Source organism: Acomys minous (genome assembly GCF_964271855.1).
Source record: "Acomys minous genome assembly, chromosome: 5".
Taxonomy (NCBI): domain Eukaryota; kingdom Metazoa; phylum Chordata; class Mammalia; order Rodentia; family Muridae; genus Acomys; species Acomys minous.
In genome coordinates this window covers 705,707-732,247 of record NC_140494.1, presented here as the reverse complement: position 1 = coordinate 732,247, position 26,541 = coordinate 705,707, and the positions used below count along the sequence as shown (strand labels likewise).

The following is a 26,541-nucleotide window of genomic DNA, read 5'->3' as shown; positions in this document are numbered from 1 at the left end:
TGACAGGGAAGTGTAAGCCAAAGCCAAACATGTATTTTCCTCGCCTACATTGTTCTTGGTCATGGTATCTGATGCAGCAACAGATCATGCAGGCACAGCAACTTTACCACAGTGAGTCATCAGATCCTCATGGAAATCTAGGAGCTGGTCTCGGATTTCCTCAGGGCAGGGGCATTCGCTTTTGTCATCCTTAAAATTGAGAAGCATGTTAATCTGAAAGAGGAAAACGGGAGAAGAGTGAGGGAGGAAAGAACAGTGAAGCTGAATGCAGAGGCAGTCACAGTCACTTTTCTAATGTGCACAAATTATTCCCTGCAGTCAGCGAAAACCCACTGTCATCACTCCAACCGGCATCACAAAATAAGTCAACTCCTTACTCCCTTCCCCTATGACTGTGTGTGTAAGGGGAAAATGTGAGGGAGGGAGGAATGGGAGGATACAAGGTATGGGATAACAATTGAGATGTAATATGAATGAATTAATAAAATATATTAAAAATAAGTCAACTCCTGCTGAGTGTAGGAAGACGGAAAGTAGTTATAATCACGGAGGATCCTCCGTCTGCTGAATGTGAGACTCACACCTGTTCTAATCTTTAACTATGGAGGGTTTTAGGGGCTGGAAAGATGACTTAGCAAGTAAGAATGCTTTAGTTCCCAGGGCCCTTATCAGATAGCTTATAACTTCCTGTCAGCGTCTCCAGGGAATCTGACACCTTCTCCTGGCCTCCACAGGGACCTATGCACACAAAGCAAACACTCTCTCACATAAACACAAAAATCTTTTTGAAGTATTTTCTTATATTCTCCGTAACTACTTACATTCCACACATCCATTATTTTCTAATATTGGCACTTTCTGTGTATTTTAAAGAAAGCTTTTGAGAAGGACACCAAGTCAAAGAAAAGGAAAGGTCTAAATACAGTAGGAAAGTCATATAATAGCTATGCTGACACAGATGTTCGTGTTTCATTCAAAACTCACAATACTTCCTTCCGTTTACTTACATTTTAGTACCAATAATATTAAACTTACAAACTAAGATAAGAGGGCTTTGATGTCCTCATATATTTTCCTTTTGACAAATTTTAAAGTTTATAATGTGCTTTTATTACAGATTTGAGATCGTTACAGATTTATATGCTCTTACAAGACATAATGCAGGCAGACTATGCATGCCTTTATGTACAACATAGCTGCTGATACCAGCATTTTGCCAGCTGGGAAGAATTCTAAAGTCTTGTCTCCATCCATCTCCCCTTAATCTCCATTAACAATACAATCATCTTAAGTTCACTTCATGCCCATTAGAACCACAAAAGTCAGTTGTATAACATCTACTTAACCACCAAATAATATTTGGATAAATCCAGGGGTAAGTAAATGAGTTTTTATTTACTTATACAAGCCTAACACTTTCCATTGTTTCTTTCTCCCCAATTTTCCTTTCTGACTTTCTCTATTCCCTTCTGTCACTTTCTTTCTTTAAAAATAAAAACCAACAACTTTTGCTTTTTTAAAAATAGCATGTCCAAGATAGTTCAACTCCCATAACCTCTCTTGACCTTTTTAAGTCATATTTAATTAAGTATGTGTGTGTGCATGCACACGCGTAAGAGGCTGCCTTCAAGGTCAGAAGAGGCTATCATAGTCCCTGGGTCTGGAGTTGCAGGTGGTTGTCAGCCACTACATGTGGATACTTCAAACCAAACTTGAGTCCTCCAGGAGAGGAGCAAGCCGACCTAACCTCTGCACCATCTCTCCAGACTCTCCTCTTTATATTAAGTGTCTTAATACTCCCTTCCTCTTGGAGAGTCTTTCTCACAGCATGCAGAACTCTGAGCTGACAGGTTTTTTTTTTGTTTTTTTTTTTTTTTTTTTTTTTTGGTGCTTGAGAGCCACCGTCCACCTCATGCTGGCCCTATCTTTTCTGATAACAGCCTGCTGCTACTCAAACTTATCTTCCTTCTGCAAGTTAGATAGCATTTCTTTCAGACTTTTTCCTTGGCTATATTTTTCAGAAATTCAGCTATACTATACATTGGTATAAAATCCCTTAGGTTTTCCTGTTGAGGGCTTTGCTAGTTTTTTGAATTTCTAGTTCCATATCCTTCAGAGAAGCACAGCTCTTAACCTGTGGGGTCATAACACCTTTAAGGGTCAAATGACCTTTCCACGGGGGTCACATAGCCGATATTTACATTAAGATTCACAACAGCAGCAAAATTACATTATGAAGTAGCAGTAAGATAATTTTGTGGTTAGGGTGACCACAACACGAGGAACTGTATTGAAAGGTTATAGCATTAGGAAAGTTGAGAACCACTGCTTTGGAGAATTTGATATTTTTAAGACATTTTCTTTGGCGATGTTTTTCTTGGTTTGCCTATTACTCCTCTTTTGCAGCTCAGTATCATGGTGAGACCCTGGTCTCCCTTTGCTGTCTCCTCTCTTTCCCTCTGAGGAGCCTCCTGCACTGCTTTTTTTCCAGTTAAAATGCCACCCTCTGCCCTCTCCGTCATCTTCTCCAGCGCACTTCTCATAGAAGCTATTGTATTTTTTAATCTAAAATGCACTGGGCTCCACTTTGTCTCTTTTTTCTTTGATGAGATCCTTTTTCTTCTTTTTTTGAGAGGTTTAGTGAGAGTAGCTTTGCCATGATGTTTAGAGCTGCAGTCTCATTGTTGGTATTTTCTTTGTCCACTTAGGCCTTTCCTGGCTTTTGGTAAAAGAAGAGTTTTTTAAACTCCAATGTGAGCATTTTCAGTGTTGTGCAGTGAAGTCTGGATCTTACTCAAACTTCTGTGTTACCCAGCTTCCTCTGACCCTAGCCGATGGAAGACTTAGAGAAAGGGCCCTGTGGCTACTTCCTGGTTCTTCAACAAAGGTGCAAAAGAGAAAGAAGCTAGTGTCTATTCCTAGGCTGGAGGGTCTCTATTCTTTACGGGCACCTATGTCAGCCAAAGTTGACCCATCTCTGGTTGAACATTGTCACTATCTGTAGAACCTCAAGTTGTGGCATCCTGACTTTCTTGAACCAACTTACAGTTAACCTGATACCTTTTAATGATTAGATATTTATTTATCAAATGGTATAACAGTATGTCATTAAATAATTAATAATGGTTTAAAGTAACCAAGTAGATTCTTTTGGTGAAACTTAAGAATATTGACCAAATGAACATGGCTAATTTCAACAGAAAAGAAAAGGACACTCCTGATTTATCATAGTTGTATAATGTACAGACACTGCATGCCCTAAAGGTCCAAAGTGAGGAAGCCCTTCAATTCCAATCTGATACCTGCTCTTGTGGTGGTGACCGGAACTCCTTGGTTTTCCTGGCGGTGAGTGCGGCAGACATGTTTAAGGCTTGCATCACTTCATTATATCTGAACCGTTGATTGTCTTGGAGCTTAGCTACAAAGTCATCTGAAAAGGCTACGATGGCTTCTATCCGGTGACGAACCTGGCAGTCACAGAGGTACTGAAGCAAGAGGCACATCTGAGAGGGTAATTTAAAAGACATACCATGAATAGTTAATGTATATCAAGTCACAACCGGTGTTAAACATTCTCAGTTGCCTCTTGCCTTAAGTCACAGAATCTTAGCACTTTACAGGCATAAATGTATTTAGCTTCACGGAATGATGCTAACATATATAAGCCAGCATAATAGATACCTGTCCCTGGGGTAGGTAATCTTTCAGAGGTCTCTGCATCACCTCAGGCAAAGGAGGCAATGGATAAATATAGGAGGGTTTACAAAGGGGTCTTCCTGGATGGTTTGCACCATTGGTAAGAAAATAAAATGCTTTTCTTTCCAAATGCATATAACTGGGTTATAGCTCAATTTCTAGAGGAGGGGTGAGGTGATGTTCCTTTAGAAGAAAGAACATGGGTGAACATTGCTGAGCAGAAAGGCAACACTGAGTCTCTGATTCAGGGCCAGAATATGATGTTCATATACAAGTTGATTATGAAGTGAGAGCTTATTCTTTAAGTGGCTATCTTCAGTGATTTCTAGAAGTGATTTTTTTTTTTTACAGAAATCCAGATTTTAACCAGTAGAGTATTTGCTGGTAAGTGTGTCTGTGAAGAGTCTGGATATACAGCTTGGTGGTTGAATGCTCACCCAGGAAGTATGAGGCCATGGGTGCAAGCCCAAGCAAAACATAAAAGTAAAATAAAACAAATGAACACACCAAAAAAAAAAAAAAAAGGTGGGGGGGTGCTGAAGAGATGGCTGAGGTAAGGGAGCTTGCTGCTTCTCCTGGAGGACCTGCATTAAGTTGTCAGCACCCATGGTAGCTGGCTCACAACTTCCTAACTCCAGCGTCAGGGCATCTGCTGGTTGCTGTGGGCCCCTGGACTCATATGCACATACTTCCACACAGATACCTCCATGTAAATAAAACTAAAGATTTTAGAAAGTTGCCCATGTGAGAATATGAGGTTAAAATTAGACACTAATATATTAAACGCCCTTTGTGACAAATACACAGTGGCCCAAGAAAAGACTTTAACATCTTGCACGTCAAGCTAGTATAATCATTTCAATTCTCTGAGGAGAATTTCGTCTTGACCTCGTCTTCCTCCTCCAAGTCTTTTGTAGAAGTACAGCACTGTCCCCTCCAGGCTGGACAAGTCTGGCTGCTTGTAGGTGAACCAGACTGGGCTGCTATCTTTATCTCTCCTGCTTCACTTTCCTTTGAGCAGCCAGCTGGCCTCTCTTCCCTCAGGCTCCTCAGTGTGTACTGTCTGCTGTGTGGGAAGCTCCTGGGATGCTCTACGCCACCCCGCTGGCTCCCCTATGGAACTCCACCCTCTCTACCTAACTCAGCTTAGAAATCACCACTTACTTACAAAGACCCTTCCTTCTCTTTCTGACAGAAACGCAAAAGGTCATTCTTTTAGCATTTCATCTTTCACTTCAGCCAACTTGTCAGACTTTGGCAATGATATTAAAAAGAAATTAATCAACAGGTACACATTTCCATAGAGACTGTGCACTTCTGGGGGGGAGGGGGCAGAACTCATACTGGTTTCCTTCTATCTGAACCAAACACACAGTCCAGAATACGACGCTGACTGAGTTGATGAGCAACACTAATGCCAATGACCCAAATTTCAAACTAATAGCACAGAAGAGGCATGAATTAAGCAAACTTCATAAACATTGTCAAACACAAAGTCAGGCAGTGTCTAGATGCCTTAGGGACATGCTGGAGGAGGGAGACCTTGCTTTCTAAGAAGAGGTACATGTGCATGTTCTAACATGGACTACGGTGGAGGCAATGAGGAAAGACTCAGCTTGTGCCTCAAATTCACACGACTAATGTTCACATGGGTAAAACGCTTTTGCAGAAACACAGGGAGACACACAAATAAATGAGTAGTGAATTATGAAGGCGAAGAATGGAAAATGAATTTATAAGGAGAAAAAGGAAGCCATGTGGATTTTATTACTTTACCACTTAGCAAATCAGAAAGTCCCACCATTTTTCCCCCCAGTTACCTGTAGTTTAACTGGCTCAGGGAGTTTCATCTGCAGCAAACCTTCCTTGGGCCTTTTGGCTTCTTCTTCGCCCATCCCTTCCTGCTTGGTGTCGTCTACGCTGATCTCCTTCTCTGGGGCTCCTCCGTCTTCTGGAGTGGCAGCTTCCTTGAACACACTGGGCTCGATCAGCTGCAGGATGTGTTTCAAGTCCTCGTTGTGAAAGATACCCATGATGAGCAAGGTATAGAAGAGCTTGATGAGGGGCACGAAGAGGAACTCCGTGGTCCCACCCACAGGGTCCCGCGCATGGAGGCTGCCCTCCTTCACCGCTTCCGTGAGCATCTGGATGGTCTTGGCCTTGAGGATGTCCAGTGGAAACTCGGGACTGTACTGATAACACTCATTGCTAATGCTCACGAAACTAGGGGAGGAAAACTGCATCCGAGGCCGGAGGGAGGTGCTCAGGCCTATGCCCGGGAGGCCATGCTTCTTGTTCTCATCGGGGAAGAGGGTGATGCTCTTCGTCTCCTCTGTCATGGGGACGATGAACTCGTTGTTCATCATGAGCCTGGCGGTGGCGTAGGAGCTGAGGTGGATGTCGATCAGCAGGTCATAGTAGCCAGTGCGCAGCAAGCCAGGCATGTACTTGTTCTCAATGGCATAGAGCAGCTGAGGCTCGTCCACGTGGCTGCACAGCGCATGCGCCACACGATGATTCCCAAGGGCACAGACCGCAGAGTAGAGGCGGAGGGTGTGATAGTGAAACTGCAACAACTCCTCCTGCTCTGTCAGCTCTAAGATATCAACGGATCTGCGCAAGGGGAGGAGAGGAGAGAGTTAAAGGAGCAGACACAGCATCTTCTGATTTTCTGACATCTAGTGGCTTCATGGTATTTGTAAATCATTTCTAGCTAACTTAGGCATTTTCTTACTTAGAGAATTTAAGCTGAACATTTCAACCCTGAGCTCATCTAGAACTCCCCGTGCTCCCCGGTAGTGAGGCTGTGAGCACCCTTTTAGATAGAGGTGTTTCAGCCCAATCCTGGGACTCCCCAGTTTCAGAGCCTGAGAATTCTCGGGTGAGGGAATCCTGGCTTTCCTTTTACAACAAGCTAACGTGATGTGAAAAAGAAAGATTTTCCTTGGGCCCCACTACCACTATCCCTGCACTATGTCCCTGACATGTTAGAAATGGGTGAACAGAGCCCCTCAACCTCATGTAAATTTTCCTCACTCATCCTGCACAGACTCCAGCATTGGTCCCACAAGAATGACCTATGTTCCCACAAGGCACATTCATAAAGCTCATAAAACAAGGGATATGAATGACACTTTACTCTTAGCAAAATAAAAGGACCCCTTCTTAAAATAATTATTTTATTTGTTCATTGAGAATCTCATATACTCATGGTTGTAAGGGTATCTTACTAGGCCTACTAGAGGGTCACACACCCTTAGATAAAACTGACTCTCCTTCCCCTGATAGCCATCAACTGCCAATAATGCGGTTAGAGGCTTTATGAGGCCTTTCCCATGTCCACCCGGAAATGTTGATTGGCCTGTCATGTGCAGAGAGTCTCAGCTGCCGCTGGGAGCTTATCGGTACAACGATTCAGTCATGGGCAGAAGACAATGATTTGCTCTGGTCCTCCCTGACCCTTGGCTCTTACAGTTCTTCCTCCCCTCTTCCTCGGTGTTCCCTGAGCCTTGGCGGAGGGGTAATAAAAATGTCTCATCTGCGGGCTGAGCTCTCCATAGTCACATAGTCTCTTCACTTTGACTAGTTGTCAGCCTCCCAGATCCCACCATCCACTGCCATAAGAAGTGTCCCTGAGGGGCTGGAGAGATGGCTCAGCGGTTAAGAGCACTTTCTGCTCTTCTAGACGGCCTGAGTTCAATTCCCAGCAACCACATGGTGGCTCACAACCACCTATAATGTGATCTGATGCCCTCTTCTGACATGCAGGTGTACATACATACATACACATAAAATTAATTAATTAATTAATTTAAAAAAAAAGTGTCCCTGATAATGGTACCCTTGTCTATTTCACCTGTACTCTTAAGACCTGGTCATTTTGTTCTCTTAAACCACATGGCCAGATAATAACCTAACACGCTATTTCTGCTAGTGTACAGGTTTTCTTGGACATGCCCATATACCCTGCTGAGTTTAAACCATATAGATAGTGCAAGGAGACCCAGAACCATGGCCTACCCTTCATCAAAGGGACCTGCTCATCCAGAGAGGCCTTCCTCCACTGTTTCCTTCCCCTACTGGAAGAGCAACAGGGAGCTCATGACCCATAAAGTTTGAGCCAGAAACAAATGCTCATTTGAGAGCTACTGATTTCTCTTGGTTGGTTGTTCCCATATCAAACTCTGATAGCTATAACTTACCATACCTTCAGAGCCCCTGAGGGGGAAACTATTTCATATCTCTCTAATGTTCATTTATTCCCTGGGCATTGCTCTGTAGGACACATTAAGCACTGTGCACAGACAGTGTGAAGAGCACAAGCAAGCCTGCGGGCCTTGAGGGACTCACTCTCCAGTTGAGGAGACAAAGCCACATCCCCTCCCCCAAAGAAGAAAATGATAATTGCAAGGCTGGAGAGAGATGGTTAGGAATTTTAGAGAATGCTAGGACAGAGTGGCTCATGCCTTTAATACCAGCGCCAGGAAGGCAGAGAAAGGCAGATCTCTTTGCTTTTGAAACCAACCCATTCTGCATGGCAAGTTCGAAGCCAGCCAGTTCTTTAAATTAAATAAAAATTATGATGCATGTTAGAAAAAATGCAAAATGTGGTACATATTTACCACCGTGCCTGGCTTCTGATGATTTCTTATGTCAGTGGGACTCTGAAGACATTGCCGTCACTGCCTAGAACACACGTAAATTTGCTACGAAAGCGTTCTCATTGTCTTCATGTTTTTGCTCTTTAAGTTTCTTGGTCTCCGTTTTTCACATCTTTAAAATGAAGAATTTTACAATGTGGTTCCCAGGTTCCCCCAGACATGGATGTTATTGCTTTAGTAAGTATCAGCAAAAACAAGCAGTTGAGAAATATACTTAAGCCTGAGCTACAAAGGCCATTGTGTATGTTGGGGGGGGGGGGGATACACACGTATATGCATGTGTGTAGAGGTCAGAGGTCAGCCTTGGGTTCCGTTCCTCATAAGCCATTCACCTTCTTATTCTCTCTCTCTCTCTCTCTCCCTCCCTCTCTCTCTCTCTCTCTCTCTCCCTCTCCCTCTCCCTCTCCCTCTCCCTCTCCCTCTCCCTCTCCCTCTCCCTCTCCCTCTCTCTCTCTCTCTCTCTCCTTCTCTCCCTCCCTCCCCCGCTCCCTCCCTCCCTCGCTCCCTCCCTCCCTCGCTACCCAGTGATTCCCCAGAGATATGCTTGCCTCCACCCCCACCTCCAGCCCTGGGATTACAAACACAGGCCCCATGCTAGGCATTTTACACATGGTTTCTGGAGATGAAACTCACATTTTACCTCCTCCTGCCCCAGACCATTCTTTTGAAAAACATCTTATTTTCCCAACCCATGCCCCATGGGCAGTCCAAGTTCAAAGGCCACATCAGATAGTGATGAGCGTCTGCCTGAGGCTCACCTGTTCTCCTCTGGGATATGCAGGGACATGAACTGCAGAGGATCAAGACACTGCACCAGCCAGCCTTGGCGTTCACTGATTCGAGAGACATCCACCTTCAGGAACTGGTTGGGCATCCTGCTCCACAGGACGTGTGACAGGAACTGCACGTGCAGACGGGGAGGACACTGGGGCACAGGGTTTTTGTGCTCACTTTTAAACAATCCCGCTGAGAGAGGCATCACATTCTAGAGCATGGGAAGGAGAGGGGTGAGAAAAAGAATGGTTATTGCTCATGCCACTTGGGGCTCTGACTACACTGACTAATATTCTGCATTGGAAAGAGCTGGTGTAAATACGGTGTACTATGAAGTAAGATTGGGCAGATACAAATAATAGAAAATTGGTTTAAATTTTGCTAAAAGAACAGAACAAATGGAAAAAACTATGGTGAGAAAACAGCTGAAATTTCAGTATTTGGGGGCATGGAAACCAATTGTGGAAAGTGTCTTTCCCATGCATAGGCCATGCAAGTATGACCAAGTATAAGCCTTCCTCCATCACGTTGCTTCACAGGGTTGGGCCCAGAGGAAACTGGCAAGCCTTTTGGGCACCAAACAGTTTGACTAGAGAAAATTCTACTATGCCCTCTTTCTCATTATCTGCTCCCTGTCACCCTACCCCTTATTTCAAATACAGTCTATCTAGCCTGTAGTATACAGGGATTGCTGAGTGTCTAAGTCCATCTACCTCCCATGAAAGCCAAGAACTTGACTTTAACCAGCATGGTTTATTTCTCCTCAACTTAGAATGGGCTGTTTCAGTCAGGCTTCATTCTTCTAGTTTCAGAAGGAAAAGTCTCTGTTTTGCTCAGAAGCATCATTCGGTCCTCTATGATGCTAACACCCTTCCTGCTTGCCTGCAATAGGAGCCTATCAAAACAACATAGTTGGCATCTCTGTCCCAATTTCAGCCTTTCTCTTCCTTTCCTTTGGAGAGCCCTGGGCTGCTTTCTATAGGCAGCATCTTTCCTGTTATTTCTCATTTACTGAAGAGCTCAGCCATTGTTTTAGATCCCCGGCAACATGCTAATGAACAAGCCAGACAAAACACTTGCTCTCTTACAGCTTCCACTTCTCTTGTGGGAAAAGCAGATGGGGAGGCTACAGAGCAAGCCAAGAAAGAGTCAGAGAAACGGGGCAGGAGCCCAGGAGAGAGGAAGGGCACCAGGAGGAAGCAAGCCAGAGAGGCCAAGGATGCCAGCTTCTTATACAAGTGGAAGGCCATTATAAGGCACCTGATTTTCATCCCCGAGGAAACACAGATTTTAGTGCCCTAAGCAATGGGATGCTGAGACCTGACTCATGAGGTAAAGCAGTGGGGACCACTCAGATTGTGGGGTGATAAGGCAAAGAGCAAGAGTAAAGGAAAGCTCACTGGGAGGTTGCTGAATCCATTTCCTGAGAACTCACAGAGTAGGAGCAAGGGGAAGGAAACTTTTTTTACCACACCCCTCTTGCCACACCCCTCATGCCACACCCCTCTTGCCATGTCACCCTCGCATCCCTCCTTGAATTCACCATGGTACAGCTTCTTCCATCATTGAGTAGAAATTCTTCTAGTCCCTTCACCAAATGTCCTCCTAGCTTAGACATCTACAAGTTCCCTCAGCTCAAGCAGCATTGATCATGTTGGGTCATCTTTGATCTGTGCGCTGCCTACTCAGATGCCACACACACACAGTGGCCTCTGTGGCATACCTCCTCAGTTCTCCTACATTCCTGGTGGTTGGTTTCAACCTCACTCGCAGATGCTCCTTCCTTAGTTGATGTAACTGGATTGATTCTCTATGCCTCCATCTTGTCCCTCTCTATATTAACATTATATCCCACTAACTCTCAAAGGAGAATCTTACTCTCTGAATCACTAAAATCCTTAGTGCCTCAGTCTGTCTCTCTCTGTCTCACTCTCTTTCCCCACTCTTCCCCTACCCCTACGTCCAATTATAGGCATGTATTTATATATGCATACATTATATGTATGTAAGTTTACTGAGAAAATATTAAGCATTGGAGGGGTATAAGATTTTTATTTATGCTGTTTTACTCCACTCAACACTCAACCACATTTTACACACCTGTGCTTGTGTAGTTTAACAAACATGCCAATCAAGCTGCAGGTCACTGGCTTAGCATGAAAACACAACCAACCACTTTTACCTAGAGTGTGCCTGGCACCCCAACTTTGCAGTAATGGGATGAAACTGAGGCTCTTCCCTCAATTTCAACATGCTCATCTAGCTATGGCATGAACATTCCCAAATCACCCAAACTGGAATAAACTTTAAGTATCAGCCTTGCTTCCAGTGCCAAAATTCAATTAACTAATCTTATTAAACCAATTTGTTGTCAGGTCCCATCACCTTTTCCCAAGCAGCAGCATGAGCCCTTTAGTGCCTCTCCATCAGGACTCTCGAGGACCTTATCACGGCTCCCGTGGAGACAGCATCAGGTTGGCAGTACACACTTATCGATTCCTGCTCTCGTTCTGCCTGGCGCCCCTATGCTCCTACTAGTGTCCTTCCCCAGACAATAGTGTTGCACTCAGCACTCCTCTTCAAATGCCAACAAACAGCTCTACATAACACATGCCAGCTTGTCAGCGTAGTAGCATGAACCATGTGCCTCTTGATCTGAACTTGCTGCTCTCTACCCAAGCCCCAGCAGGACGCATCAGAATGACGCAGCTTAAGCCCCATCACTTTCACTTTCTTCAACCTTCTGTTTTCTCCCTCCCTTCTATCAGGAGGATCTTACCCCACTGAATGCACTGTGAGAACCCTGATTAACAGGAAAGCAATCAACCCGAATATCATTTCCGCCTCCTCAACCCAGTGCACGTTGGCTCTTCTTCCATTTGTGTTACCAGGCACCCCTGCAGATCACGCTCTCCTCAGGGCATGGGCTCAAGGACTGCCATCTGGTTGCCACATCAAGGATAACTTTTTTGTGTGCAATTTGGTGAGATACTTTTTCTCTCTAAGCTTTGTTTTATTGAACAATATATTTTTTAAAAACCCTTATGTTATCAAGTGATCTGAAATAGGTTTTCAAATGTGGCAATTTTTCTTCTAAAGAATATCTATATTGGTGATAATAAGACACTGCATCTATTTTGGAAGTGCATGCTAGGCACTAATAGAAAATAATAGAAATGTATGAAGGATTCTGTCTTGGTTAGATTTTATTATCATCTTAATACAACCTGAAGTCACTTGAGAAAAGGAAACCTCAGTTAAAGCTATTGATTCCAGACCTGGAGTGCTACCCCCAGCGGTCAAAAGCACTAGGTTTGGTTCAGAGAACCTGGTTTTGCTTCCCAGCACTGATAAGGCAGCTCACAACCATCTGTAACTCCAGTGTTAGAGGATATGATAGATACTTCTTGCCTCCATGGGTACCAGGCACATGCAAGCATTGCACATACATACATGTAGCCAAAGCACATGTATGTATATATAATATATATGAAAATCATCTCTACAATGGGCTCATCTAGTGTAGGAGAGCCCAGTCACACCACCATGGGCAGTAACAGCACTAGGCTCTTGGCCTGTCTGGGAAAGCTATCTATCTGAACAAGCCAGAGAGGAAGCCAGTAAGGGGCATTCCTGAAGGGTTCCTCCTCTGACTTTGCTCAGCGATGGACTCTTGCCTGGAAATATAAATTGAAATGAATCCTTTCCTCGCCTCTCCAAGCTGCTCTTGGTCAGAGTGTCTTACAGTAACAACAGAAAACTAAAGCACAGTCTTTCTTACCTTTATTCTTCCCAACTCAAACTGGAAAACATTGGGACTTGTAGCTTGTGCAAAAACGGCAGGAAATAACTTTGTGCTTGGCTCCACCTTAAATAACAAGTGAGTGTGTGACTGTTAGTAAAGAAAGGAGACTAAGAAAGAGGCATTTTCTTTACAACAATGAAGAGGCACATGACAGAAAAAGACAAGAGACTTCCCTCCCATCTTGTGAATATCCTGTCAATAAGTGCTGGCTTTCCAACAGCTTTGGAGGGAAATACTGTTAACTTTGAAAGGTTCAGGGTTCTGAAAATATGCAACAGAAAATTGCACTCATTTCTGCTTTCCTTCTATGCCAATTTCTGAGGGGTTTTTTGTTTGTTTGTTTTGTTTTGTTCTGCTTTTGCCTTACAAAATGTGTTTCCCTTTAGCAGGAGCAAAAGCCTCAGGCCGTCTCTGACCACGTACCTGGTAGTAAGTGCTTAGCTCCTTGCCATTGGCAATGAACGTGAGCAGCCCACTGGCAGCATCCACCACGCAGCCGATCTCCAGCCCACTGCTGTTGTTCCGTCCTTGCCCAGGGCTCATACTCTCTCCTGCACACACCATATAGCAGTTGCTGCGTTTGATGCTGAATTAAAGAGAAAAGACAACCCACATTTGGACCCTTTATATGAACACAGCTAGGACAGGGAGCAAGTGTATCTTGCAAACTAAGCCTAAAGTATGCTGTGCAAGCAACAAGCTCATGCTGTAATGGGAAAGATGCACAATGGGCCCGAGTCTGTGATACAGAGCAGTACTTCATTGACTGCAGGGGACAGTCTGCATCAGGTCTGCCGCATATCTAAAATTTTACACCCAGTGGAGACAGGCCAATGAGCTTGGCACCAAATTAGAATTGAACTTTACTTCCTCTGTCCCCCAAAAACAAAAAACAACAAAACAAAAATACTTAAACCAAATTGGACCCTGTTTTCCCTGAGGTTCAAAAAAGTTTAACTATTGAATAATCATCCAAATTTGAATTTTCACCTCTCCCCAAATGCTACCACTTGTTCTAAAACTGAGAGAGAATTTATTGTAAACCCTATAAAAAAAATTCCCCAGGCAAATCCTATATGGATCCTGTATTCGATAATACATCTGACTGAAATGATGTGCCTTTATGGCTAATTTCTGGGAACACTACAAAGAAGAATTGAGTAGATAATGCACACAGTAATGCTGATGATAAACTCCACCTTCACCAGAACCTTCATTGGAAAGCTCTATTCCATTCTCTTTGTTTGCACTACAGCCAACACATCACAAGACTGGCAAGGAAAGACCAGAGGCAGGCAGGGGGCGGGACAAAAACAAAAAGGCAGGAATAAAGCCCTTTTCAGATTGTCCAAATGCAAGTTGCATTTCTTTGCGCTAGGCACCCAGTGCTCAGTGATCCTCCCTCATCCTGTTTCCAGCCCTAACAACCTGTCCAGCGGAGCATTCTTACATGAATCAATGCTTTCCCTGTATCGTTGCTCTCTGAAAATTAAATACATGCCATTTGGGGTCCCATGCTGATATCAAATACTCTTTAAGGCTTTTGTAAAAGCCCTCATCTGTCTGCAGTGCCAAGGGAGGGACAGCGCATTTTCCAGGTCACTAAAAAGGATGGCTCAGCTGAAGAAGAAAAGCAACACTATGGAAGACTCTTTCTGAGACCCGTCATAGCAGGTCAGAGAGGATCGCATGGGCGCACAGGGTAGAAGCAAATGGGAGGATCTTCTCTTGTCTTATTCTGCAAGGAAGATGTCCTTCTTCACGTTTCTGAAGGTTTGGTTTGAGTTCGGTGTTTTACAAATGAGAGAAGATGGTACAGAAAGTGTAACTGACTTACCCAAGGCCACACAGCGAGTCAAGGGCAAAGCTGAGGAAAGAATCCACTGCTCCTCAGTTGGAGTTCAAAGGTGTGCCCCTGGTCAAACTCTAAGCTACCAGCCCACTCTGTCTGTGATCTCTCCTCCCCACCACACAGCCAGTCCCCAAGAGATTTACCGGTCCATGGGCACTCCACCTCAACTCACCCAGTTCTCATCCATAATACAAAGGCAAAGTATTGGCAACTTAAGCCCTTAGGTGCACCACACGATGAACATACAATTCTTACCCCAAAGCACGTGTATTCTTATTATATGACTTTTTGCTCTTAATATATTTAGATTGCTTGCTGGTTTGTATGAATAGGAAAAGAGGTCACTGACATCAATGGCTTAATTACATCCTACAAATGGAAATATCCTGAGTACAAAATCCAAGAAACAAGAGTATCTAGGCCTATTGATTTTTTTTTCAGACAGTATTCTGTGTAAAACCCTGTAAGAACCAACCTCTCGTGCACTTTTCCTTTTTCATCTCCCAGAGTGACAGTCACTGTGCGTACTCTGTCCAAATCAAAGCCCGTGTCGTACTGGTGGAAGTCAGATGTGATCCAGCCTACCCAGACATTAGCAGGCTCTTGTCCAGGAAAAATCCTCACCGAGTAATAGTACTGTGGAGACAGGAACCCAGTATTAGGCAAGACAAGACAACACATGAGTGACTTCTGAGCCTTTGAATTGCCCAAGAATACACATCTTCATTTAAGACCACAGGCAAAGGGGCTAGTGTTCAAAATGCACTAAATGGCTGTGAGTATTTTCTGCTCTGTCAGAGGACTAAGAGGCCGTACCAGATGGCTTATAGTTACCTATCACTGCAGCTCCAGGTGACTTAATGCCTTCTTCTGACCTCTGTGAACACCCCCCAGTACACACAGCGTTCCCAACTCTGTCTTGGTCTCTGTCTCTCTCTTCCTCTCTGTCATTCTCCTCTCTCTTACACACAAATATATGAAATAAAAAAATTAAGATTATCTGTGACAATGTGAAAAATAATGGGATGTTTGTACATTCCTACGTATGTGTGTGCATATAAACACAGGAATACATATATACATGCACATGTGTATGTAGGTATATATATACATAAACTTTCAGTTCTTCAAATGTCTGTAAGCACATTAGAGTTTTACTTCCATCACAGCCTCTGCATATGTGTGGCTTCTCCTTTCTCTTATATGTAACATTTCAAAATCAAAGCCACTGGTTTGTATCTAACACATGACTATCAAACTCAAACACAAAAGCACCCAGGGACTAGAAAGATGACAGTTCAGCAGTTAAAAGCATTTGCTGCTCTTGAAGAGGACTTGGGCTCAGTTCATAGCACTCCCATGGTGGTAACAACTGCCTGTAACTCAGTTCCAAGAGATCCAGTGCCTTCTTCCAGTGTGTCCCCATCCCTACATTCATATCATGCACACATATACACACAGGTAAACACGTATACACATAAAATGAGAACAAATATTGTTTTAAACAAATAATCAATATGCAACGTAAACAACTATAATTTTTCCAATTTGTCATTCTGGATACATAGTTCTGAAAATTTAAAGTGGCAGAGAACAAAAGTTGGGCCCCTTGCAAAGTACAATAAATGACCTGTGTCTCCAACCATTTGTTAAGATGAACTAACTATATTGACTTTGAAAAGTCCACTGGAGTTGTCAACTTTCATCAAGAAACAGAACATCAAAGTCTGAATTATAGATGTCTGTAAAGACAGCTACTTCAAATAGCTCTCATTTCTTAAAAGACATGACAATACAAGCTTTGCTTCAAAAATCTATCCCCAAGATATGCCTAAAAATATAAGCAAATGCTTATTTTTAATATGTTATTTGACTGAGTACAGCAGTACATGCCTGTCACATTTATACTACAAAAGTTGAAGTAAAAGATCATTAGTCCAAGGATCATCAGGTTTGACTACATAGTGAGATACTGTATCAAAAAACAAAACATGAGCTGGGGACAGCTGGTAGAGTGTTTATCTATCATGTGGAAAGCCCTGGATTCCATCACCAGCACCGCACACTCTGGGTGTGGTGCACATGGCAATAAATAATCCTAGCAATTGGGATGGGGAGACAGGAGGACCAGGAGTTTAAAGTCATCTTCACTACAAATCACGTTGGAAGCCTGCTTGGGCTACAGGAGACCCTGCCTACCAAAAAGGAAAACAAAACAGAAAGAGCTCTGCCGATTACAGTACTTCAAAGTACAGCGTTTGGGACAGAGAGTGCATCAAGTGCTTCTGACACGTACTGTGGATGTCTGCATCAGGTACTCGTAGTCATCCCGGTCGTCAGCAAGGACGTCTTCAGTGAGCCTCGCGGAATGGCTTGCGCTGTAATCCGGCTTTGTCCTTCTAAGTAAGAATCTGTAACATGTGAGGGGAGGAATAAGTGACAGCGACATGTTCCGCCCACTTCGCGTATGAGTTCGTTAGCCAAATGGTCTTCAGAGGGGCAGCTTCTGCTGAGAGAAGTCTTAGCTTATTAAAATGAAGCACTCTGACGTCTAGGAGGTATACAGTGAGGGGATTCACTATGCGCCCTTTAATTCCTAAGGTGGTCCCCTGTAACAAAAGTTGGCCTGAACAGAGAGGTGAAAGTACTGCATTTAAGAAAAGCTTATCAGTGCAGGAAGAGATGCAACAGTAACTTGCCTCTCTGACCACAGAAAATAGTCTTTAGAAGGAATGCTCATTAAGGAAGTAAACATAGATAACTCTGAACAGGTGACATTTGGGCTCAAAAGTTAGAAAAACACGCTCCTCTGTTTAAAAAACAAAACAAAACAAAAGCCTTGTGTGGATGGATGGATGGATGGATGAATGAAGAGGACTGAAAAGAATACTAAATATCTTTATCCTTTACTACAGATTGTGCCACTTCATAACCATATAACTTGACAGAATACTATAGCTAAACTCAGTGGTTCACATCTGAAGTACCAGCCCATGGAAGGCTAAAACAGGAAGACTGTCCTACGTTCCAGGACAGCCTGGCATACTGAGTGAGAATCTGTCTCAAAACATCCAAATGGAGAGATTGCTTAGTAGGTAAAGTGTTTGCCACACAAGTTTGAGGGTCTGAACTCAGGCCATCAGCAGCCATTTAAACAGACAGGTGGAGAAGTGCATGCCTGGAATCCCAGAAACAGAGAGGCGGAGACAGGTAGGTTCCTGGAGCTCACTGGACGGCCAGTCTAGCAGAACTGGCAAGCTCCAGTTCCCTGAGAGACCTTGCCTCCAAAAATAAGCTGCGAGTGAGAAAAGTAATCAGCCAGGGATCCACCTCTGGCCTAAACACACACACACACACACACACACACACACACACACACACAGAGAGAGAGAGAGAGAGAGAGAGAGAGAGAGAGAGAGAGAGAGAGAGAGAGAGAGAGAGAGAGAGAGAGAGTCATACAGTGTATAAGCACACAAACAGAACCCCAGACTAGAAAAGCTATCACATATCTCACTATACCTTTGCTTTAGGCGTGAGGGCTTTTCCTGAGCATAATCTTTGTGGTTATTAAACTCTGGCTTGGGGGTTTCTTTGTCCTTGTCGATGCGGTCAGGCACCAGATGGCCATGAGCCGTCTTCATCAGAACCTCAAAGTCAGAGTCCACATCGTAGTCTTCCAGATCATTCTTGGGCCCATACAGGCCAGCGCCAGGGAGCCCTCCCGTCTTGGAGAAGACTTCAGCACACTCAATGGGCATGCTCAGCCGGTAAAACATGATGTCAGTGTTGCTGTTCTGAGAACCAAAGGACTTCTGAGTGACCTTCAGGCATGGAGAACTGTCTATGGTGCCGTCTATTCTGGTCACCTAGCAGATGAAGAAGCCAGTCAGTTTTTGACTGTCAACTTGGCACAGTGTGGGATCACTTGGGAAAAACAATTATCTAGGTTACGTTGGCCTGGGGGTGTGTCTATGAGTGATCTTCACTGGGTTGAGGTGGGAGTACTGGCCCACTGTGGGTGGCACTGTTTCTCAGGTGGGGAACTCTGGATTGTCTAAGCATGGAGAAAGTGAGGTAAGCTCATGCATGCATGCAATCGCTGGTCTCTCTTCCTAACTATGGGTGTGATCTAAACAACTCTCTCAGACTCCCACTGCTTGGACTTTCCATCTGTAATGAACTTGTCCCTGGAACCTGAGACCTGGAGCTATGAGCTAAAATAAACCTTTTTTTCCCTGGTTGTTTTTGTCAGGGTGATTTAATCATGGCAACAGGAAACAAAACTAAGATGTCATAGCTCCCATTCTAACCAGTGCTGTTAATCCCCTTGTCTTAACAATAACCAACACATTTCCTGTAGACTCTGAAGCAGCATTTTGTAGGAAATTAAGCTAGCACCGTGTTACGGCTACACAGTCAGACCTATCTACGCATGGCTTTCACATCTGTGATTCTCCAGAAGACTCATGCAAAATATTTGAGGAAAACCACATTTGTCCTGAATATGGCTACTTTCTTGTCACTAGAAATACAAGTATGTATATAGCATTCACACTGTATTGTATATTACAGGTAATTTAGAGACTTCTGGCATTGTGTAGGATGATTTGTATAGATTCTATAGGAATACTCTCATTCTGTGTAAGGAACTTAGGCATCTGCAGATGTTGGTTTCCAAGGGAAGCATGCAACCAGTTCCCTGTGGATGCCTGAGGATAACTGTGATGATCAAGCGCTGCCCTAACTCTAGAGACAGGCTGAACAGTTCATGTCACAGCTGCACACATCCAGATCTATCCCAGCACTGTCTGTGCATAAATTGCTATCCTTTGTCAGGCTAGTCAGCTACTGGATAAAGTGACCGAGGAGAGAGTAATTCTTTGCTTAGATCCCATTACTGTGTAACACACACCAGTTAGCATTTTAATGACACAACAACCATTGCTCACATAGAAGTTCTCATACATGAAGATAACCTCTTTCCAGTTCTGAGAAAAGTCTTAATTATTAAAGGAAAGGCAAACCTCAATGTGTTCATGGTTTGATGGGACCTGGAGGAACTGAGGAAGCCGCTTGCTCAGCCACATGGTGATGTCCCTATTTGTATTAACGGCAAATGGCTCATAGCCTTCTTGTAAGCCACAGATGGTAAAATACTTCAAGGTACTGACGTCCTTTCCAAAGTTCATCCTGCCTACTTGTGCCACACCGAGGCTGCACACAGGGATGAATCCTAGAACAAAAACAGAACCCACAATCTTCAGTAGTTAATACGAGATTCACTTAACATGGCACAATAAGAAGAATGCTTATTATCTACAAGTCCTGGCTTTGAGAAAACCATCAACCTAGAAAGAGCACAGTGTGCAATGAAGAAACCACTGAAAGTATTAAAAGATACGTCTTGACATTGTGATTTGCTAGTCACAGGCCTTGGAAAAAGCCATTCCTCCACAAAACTACACTTTATCCTCCAGGAATCTTGGAATGGACCCCTCCATCGCTGCCTCCACAATCATCGGGTGTACATCCCTCTTTCACAAATGAAAGTGAGGAAGGACTAAGTGGAATGTGGCTCCCTTTGCACTGTCCTTCAGCTAGACAAAGGGCTCAGTATGTCAGAATACCAGACACAGTCAATGCTATTGGCTTCTTCGTATGTATTCTCAAGGAGAAAATGGCTGGAGGCAGAGATGGCTCAGAGGTTGAGAGCATGACCTGCGCACAGTCCTGAGAACCCACATGGGAGATCACAGTCATCTGTAATTCTAGGTCCAGGGGATAGAGCACCTGATTCTGGGCTCCTTGAGCAGCAGGTATATGTGGCACATACACATATGTGCAGGCAAAAAACCTATACATATAAACTGAGAACAAACACAAAATTTAAATTGTTCATAGCTACTCTGATCTTTGAAGAGATTTTTTTTCCTCCTGGGATGAGTTAAGAATAGGTGGAAGAATATATATATATATATTTGTGTGAGAGAACATATCTATACATATATGTATACATGCATACATGTGTATATTATGTATTATACATAGTCATATGTGTACATATACAAATATACTATGCCAAAGTTATGTGAACACATAAATACATCACAAAAACATATGCAGTCAGTCACACACGTAGCAATGACCAATGGGACAAAAACTAATAAAATACTTAATAGGCTAATTAACAAAAGGAAGAATCAGCTAATCACTCCATTGGACAAGAGACAAAACTGTCTTTATACTGCCATTTCTTTGAGATCTTCAGAATCAACTGCTGAGAGTGGTAGATAGTATTATTTTTTGCAACAGTTGCAGGATGTCACTTTCAAAGGGGAATGTATTCTTTATACTCCTTATTTCTCACCATGATCTTTCACATTAATGTTGGGCAGCCAGCACCCAAGCAAAGTCTGTTTGGATACAGAGCTCGGCTCAGAGGGTCCAAAGTAGATCCCACAGGAAAGCGGCGCTCAGTTAACTCTGTCACTAGGATTCACACTTCTTGCCTTGTTGGAGGTACTGGCAGTGGAAGCATTAGACAATGCTCCCATACCAGAAAACAATAAAATTCACATCAATAATTCCCCATATGAGACAACCCATCCCCTGTGCTAAAAGACAGTAAAAGTCATGTCAGCAACTCACTCTCCCACCCCCCACCCCACCCCCCGTGCTGAAGAGATGTCTCAGTGGTTGAGAGCATGTATGCTCTATCAGAAGACCTGCATTCAGTTTACAGCCGTCACTTGGGGCAGCTTGAAGCTGCCTGTATCTCTAGCTCCTGGCCTGTGATCAGTGTCACACTCTTCCTTATACATGCATAGACATAAACACATATACACATAAAAATACAATAAAAATAAATCTAAGCCACACATGGGGGTGGCACATGCCTCTAATCCAAGCACTCAGGGGGCAGAGGCAGACAGGTCGAGGCCAGCCTGGTCTACAAAGAGAGTTCCAGGAGAGCCAAGGTTGTTTTATGGAGAAACCCTGTCTCAAAAAACCAATAAACAAACATTCAAACAAATAGATAAAATTTAAAAATAACGATTTGTTCCCACTCCCAGTCTGTTACCATCAGTATAAATGCAAAAGAATAACTGTGCATTGGTGCTGCCACCAAGGATGGGGACAGGACACATCCTGCTGAGCACCACGGGGTGGTAATGATTACTTTGTGGCTAACTCTGAGTCAACTGCAGCTGTTCCTGACAGCCATGCTCCAGCAGTCAGGAAAGTTGTGGCAAATAAGGGTCCCTGGGGAATCAAAGGGATGGACAGGATAAATAGAACAGATGGAAGACACTTGAACGTCATTTGTGCTGGTTAGAAAGTGTAACCGACCATCTGACACTACTGAAGAGACAATAAGGTAAAGTTGCCTCCTTGGACAACAAGTATTTATTTTTGATCACTGTGGTTATGGAAGAATTATCGGCTGATTAGGACACTAGAGACTTGCAGATATCCCCACGGTAGACCTTTGGGTGTTAATTGTGCTTCTCTGACTTTTGTTGTACATTTAATGTGGTTTCATTTTTTTAAAAAATTAAGATAACTAGTGGTACATACAAACAGCTACATATTGAACAAGACACTAAGTCTATTCACAATTCTACATTGCTTTAATAATACATACGTATGTATATGTCATATGGAATAAATATCTAGACTTTGTAAGTTTATCCCTCAAAGGTTTATTTACACATAGGAAAAGAGCCACATACATGTATTTTGTAGAACAAGTGCTTTGCTCCCAGGCAGGAAAACACCAGAATGTTTATCCAAAAGCTACAGGGTAGAAAGACTCTTGAAACTTCAAGGTCTCTCTTTTCTTATGCCCATCAACAAATTTCTTCTAGTCGATGAAGCCCATCACTTCACTGACCTAAAACAGCACACAACACCCTTTCCAGGAATAAATGTGTTGGAGTGCTACGGGAATCGGCTTGTATGGCATGTTCTTCCAAACTAACACTCAGGGCTGTCAGGGTAAGGGGGGAAACGTCCAGTACCAGAACCTGCACCAGAAATGCTGCTTGTCCCCTGAGGAAGTGTGAGATTTATCTGCAAGATCCTGCTCCTATTCATTGAGAAACCTTCAATTACATGTTTCTTTATTTGACAAATATCAACAGTTATGTGCCCAAAACTAAGAAAAACAGAGAGATGCCAGCCCCAAACTGTTTGCCATCTATGGACGGTCCAGAACATATGGAAAAAGGTTAGCTAAATACCATAATATTCTGTCCAAGAATGAGGTATTAGGAACAGAGGAAAGATGGAGAAGGAAGATTCAGGAACTTCTCCAGGACAGCTAGCTAACAGCGCGGCATTTGGGCAGTCGTCCTACAGCAGGGCTGACACCAGTCTCACTTAAACCCAAGTTGTACCATTCTGACCACTAGTTCCACTTCTGGACCCTTTGTGTGCTGCACACATTCCCTGAGATTCAGGCCCCTTCTCTTTAACACATACCCGATAGGAATATTTTTTAATAATTAAGGATTTGAACTTCTATACATTCAGAACAGCCATGCTGAACCTGTGGAGCTTCATCCTGGATCTCACACTTTCACAGACAGATGCTTTTGTCTACCACAAAAGGATGAACAATGCATGCCAGAGTTGAGCCTAGAGAAGTCATTTACTTTAATCCTCTTTAATGACTTGTGTGTCCACTACCTGCATTCTGTCCTTCCTCACCACCTAATATTTTCCCTTTCTTATTCTCCTTTCTACACTTTATATTGTACCTACACATATATTATAGGCCAGGTCTGCCGATGAGGGAGAATGTGCAGCGTTTTCCTCTCTGAAAAACGAATTTCTTTGGCACCAAATAGCACTCTTCTTTAAACATGTACTGTGTTCTCATTATTGATCCATCTCTTGATAGGGACAGCTAGGTTGGTTCCCTCTCCTTGCTAAAGTGAGCAGCAATAAACTTGGATTATGGTTTTAAAGAAACATTTTAAAGTAAAGCATGCCTATAACTTATCATGGAAATTAACTGAATTTAATTTCAGACAAGAAAAGAAGTACAAATCAATTTATCCACACTAAAAGGATGATTGTCTTTGGTATATACAGATGTTAAATATGGGCAGCCACTAAAATTCAGTTTATTACTCAATAAAGTAAAAGTTCAGGGGGTAGAGAAGGTAAGGGAGATGGTTAAGTCAGGAAAGCAACTGCTGCCCAGGCTTAAGTACCTGGATTTAAATGATGGCCATCTACATAAGAAAGCCAGGTGTGACAAGTCTGTAACCCAAGCACTGTAGGGGCAAGAGGAGACAGATGCTGGAGCCAACTGGCCAGTCCGTCAGAGAAGTCAGCAGTGAGAATCCTGCCTCACATGATGCGGCAGAGAACGATAGTGGAAGACACATACTGTCAATCCTTGGCCTCCATAGATACCTGTAAACACACACACACACACACACACACACACACACACACACACACACACACACACACACACACAACCACTATAGAATAGAGCAGGAAATAACAGTAAAACTAATATAGCAATGGTAAAAAATACAATCCTTTTAGGTGAAGAGTACAGAAGAGTGACTATGCCATTTCTTATACTCTTTTAGAGTTAACATTTCTCAAAGAGTTGGTAAAATAATCAAATTCCATTTAAGATGTTTATGTCTTTGAATAGTTGTTTTGGGGGGTCAAGGGTTTGAGACAGGGTTTCTCTGGGTAGCCTTGGGTGTGCTGGACTTGCTTTTAGATCAGGCTGGTCTTGAACTCAGAGAGATCTGCCTGCCTCTACTTCTCCAAGTGCTGGGATTAAAGGCGTGTACCAATGTGCACAGCTCAATAGCATTTATAGTGAGCTGAAAAGAGATTTATTTTTCATAACATCAATTCTTTATGAAGATACATATACCAAACATCAAATTTCTCTTGACTTTAATATAATTTTGTAAAATGTTTATTTTTTACTATTATGTGTATTTGTGTGTGCCTGCATAAATTTGTGTGTGCCACATGTGCCCAGGTGTCTACTGACACCAGAAGAGAATGTCAGATCCCTTAGAACTAGAGATACAGAGATACAGGTGGTTATGAGCCACCGAACATGGATACTAGGAGCTGAATTTGAGTCTTCTTTGAGAGCAGTAAGTACCCTTAATTGATGAGCCATCTCTTTAGCCCATGTTTATATCATTTTAATCATATCAATTATAGAAACAACAAGTGAGTATAGCTCATTTTTCATGGAATTCATAGTAAGAATAGAATATGTATTTATGAATTTTAATGTAAAAGAATCCATAGACAGAATGCAACTTACTTAACATAGCTGTAACACCGTAAGATAAAACTTTATTTACAAAAGCAGATGATAGCTAGGGACTTAGTCCAGAGTCCCTAGTTTGTTTATTTCCTGTTCCTGGTTACTTTCTCACCTCAAATACTAGTGTACTTGTCCCTTCAAATATTTAGTAAATACCCAGAGCATGCTGTAGCTGCTCTAGCTGGGGCTATAGCTGCAAACACATTTAAAAGAGCCCTTAACTGAAGGCACTTATCAATGAACACAAAATACGCAAAGGATAAAATAAGTAAATAAGAACATAGTCGTGGGAGTGGAGCTGGGAAGATGGCTCCATGTCTAAGTGTGCTAGCTGCACCAGGGTGAGGGACTTAGTTCAAATCCCTAGCATTCACATAGGAAGTGGGTCTGACCACACTTATAACTCCAGAGTGGCAGAGACAAAGACAAGAGGATTCCTGAGGCTTGTTAGCTGCGAGCTAGCTTCCAGTTCAGTGAGAAACCGTGTCTCAGGGGAATAATATCCCAACACAATGAAACAGGTTTCCCATAAAGCTTTGTACACACCCAGCATCTGTAAAATGTTGGTCCCACTTTCCTGTCCTTTACATTTGTGTTCTTCTAGTCAGTTACCTCAACTGACATTCTACCAGTAACAGAGCCTGGTTTTATATTTCTAAAGAAAGTCTTTCTGGCATTGAGTCTTATCATAATTAATGAAAATGAGTTCATCTGATTATATCAGTCTGAGCTATGCCTACCCTATTTGTAAATCTGTTCACACAGTATATACATCTTATGGTGAAGTTGCCTCTTGAAGTCTAGGACAGATGGCTTGGATGAGTCTTTGCTTTCTCTGGTGCAGGGCTCTGGCCCCACAGCAGAGCGTGTGTGAGAGACATACAAGTACAATCTAGAAGCTAGCAGTCACTGGGATGTGAGACAAAGCATAGCCATGGGGCTACAGCCAAAGGAAGGTAGAGAAGATTGTAAGTATTTCCTAAGGATTAATAAATAAATACCTCATTAGTTAACCTTTCTGAAACACAGACAGAAATCCACATATACAACCCCAACTAAATGGGACAAATTTCATTTCATATAAATTTGAATTTGGGGGTTAGAGGAAAAGAAAAACTAATGCTTCCTTGTGGTCAATGGGGTGTTGATAATTTGTGACAGTTTTCTCATGTATTACTTAATATTAATCCTATTAATTTTCCTGGTGAGATAACAACCAATGTATTAAATCATTTTCTGAGGTCTAACAATTCAGAGAATATCATGGGTTGTGTACTAATTAGTGCTAATCCTGCATTGGGTTCCACTGCAGCACCTGTTTCTCTTGAGTCTCCCCTCCTTTTCCACACACCCTCCTACATCACTCTGTGTCCTTCCAGCCCCCTACTCTCCTTTTGCGTTTTATGTCTCATGTGTTCTAAAGCCTCCTTCC

The 26,541-nt window shown here is 42.9% G+C and overlaps 1 protein-coding gene across 5 annotated transcripts in view; it reads right to left on the bottom strand.

The window, feature by feature from the left end:
• RYR2 (ryanodine receptor 2) overlaps positions 1–26,541 on the bottom strand; it is a 545,494-nt gene that overhangs the window by 176,492 nt on the left and 342,461 nt on the right. For all 5 annotated transcript variants that reach the window (XM_084782769.1, XM_084782771.1, XM_084782772.1 and 2 more), the window contains exons 30-39: positions 19,813–20,021; positions 18,308–18,654; positions 17,085–17,199; positions 15,264–15,424; positions 13,360–13,522; positions 12,913–12,999; positions 9,116–9,342; positions 5,517–6,309; positions 3,303–3,503; positions 108–213 (exon numbers count right to left, since the gene is read on the bottom strand). In XM_084782769.1, coding sequence (XP_084638895.1) covers positions 108–213; positions 3,303–3,503; positions 5,517–6,309; positions 9,116–9,342; positions 12,913–12,999; positions 13,360–13,522; positions 15,264–15,424; positions 17,085–17,199; positions 18,308–18,654; positions 19,813–20,021 — 2,409 coding nt within the window. The remainder of the gene's footprint in view (positions 1–107; positions 214–3,302; positions 3,504–5,516; positions 6,310–9,115; positions 9,343–12,912; positions 13,000–13,359; positions 13,523–15,263; positions 15,425–17,084; positions 17,200–18,307; positions 18,655–19,812; positions 20,022–26,541) is intronic.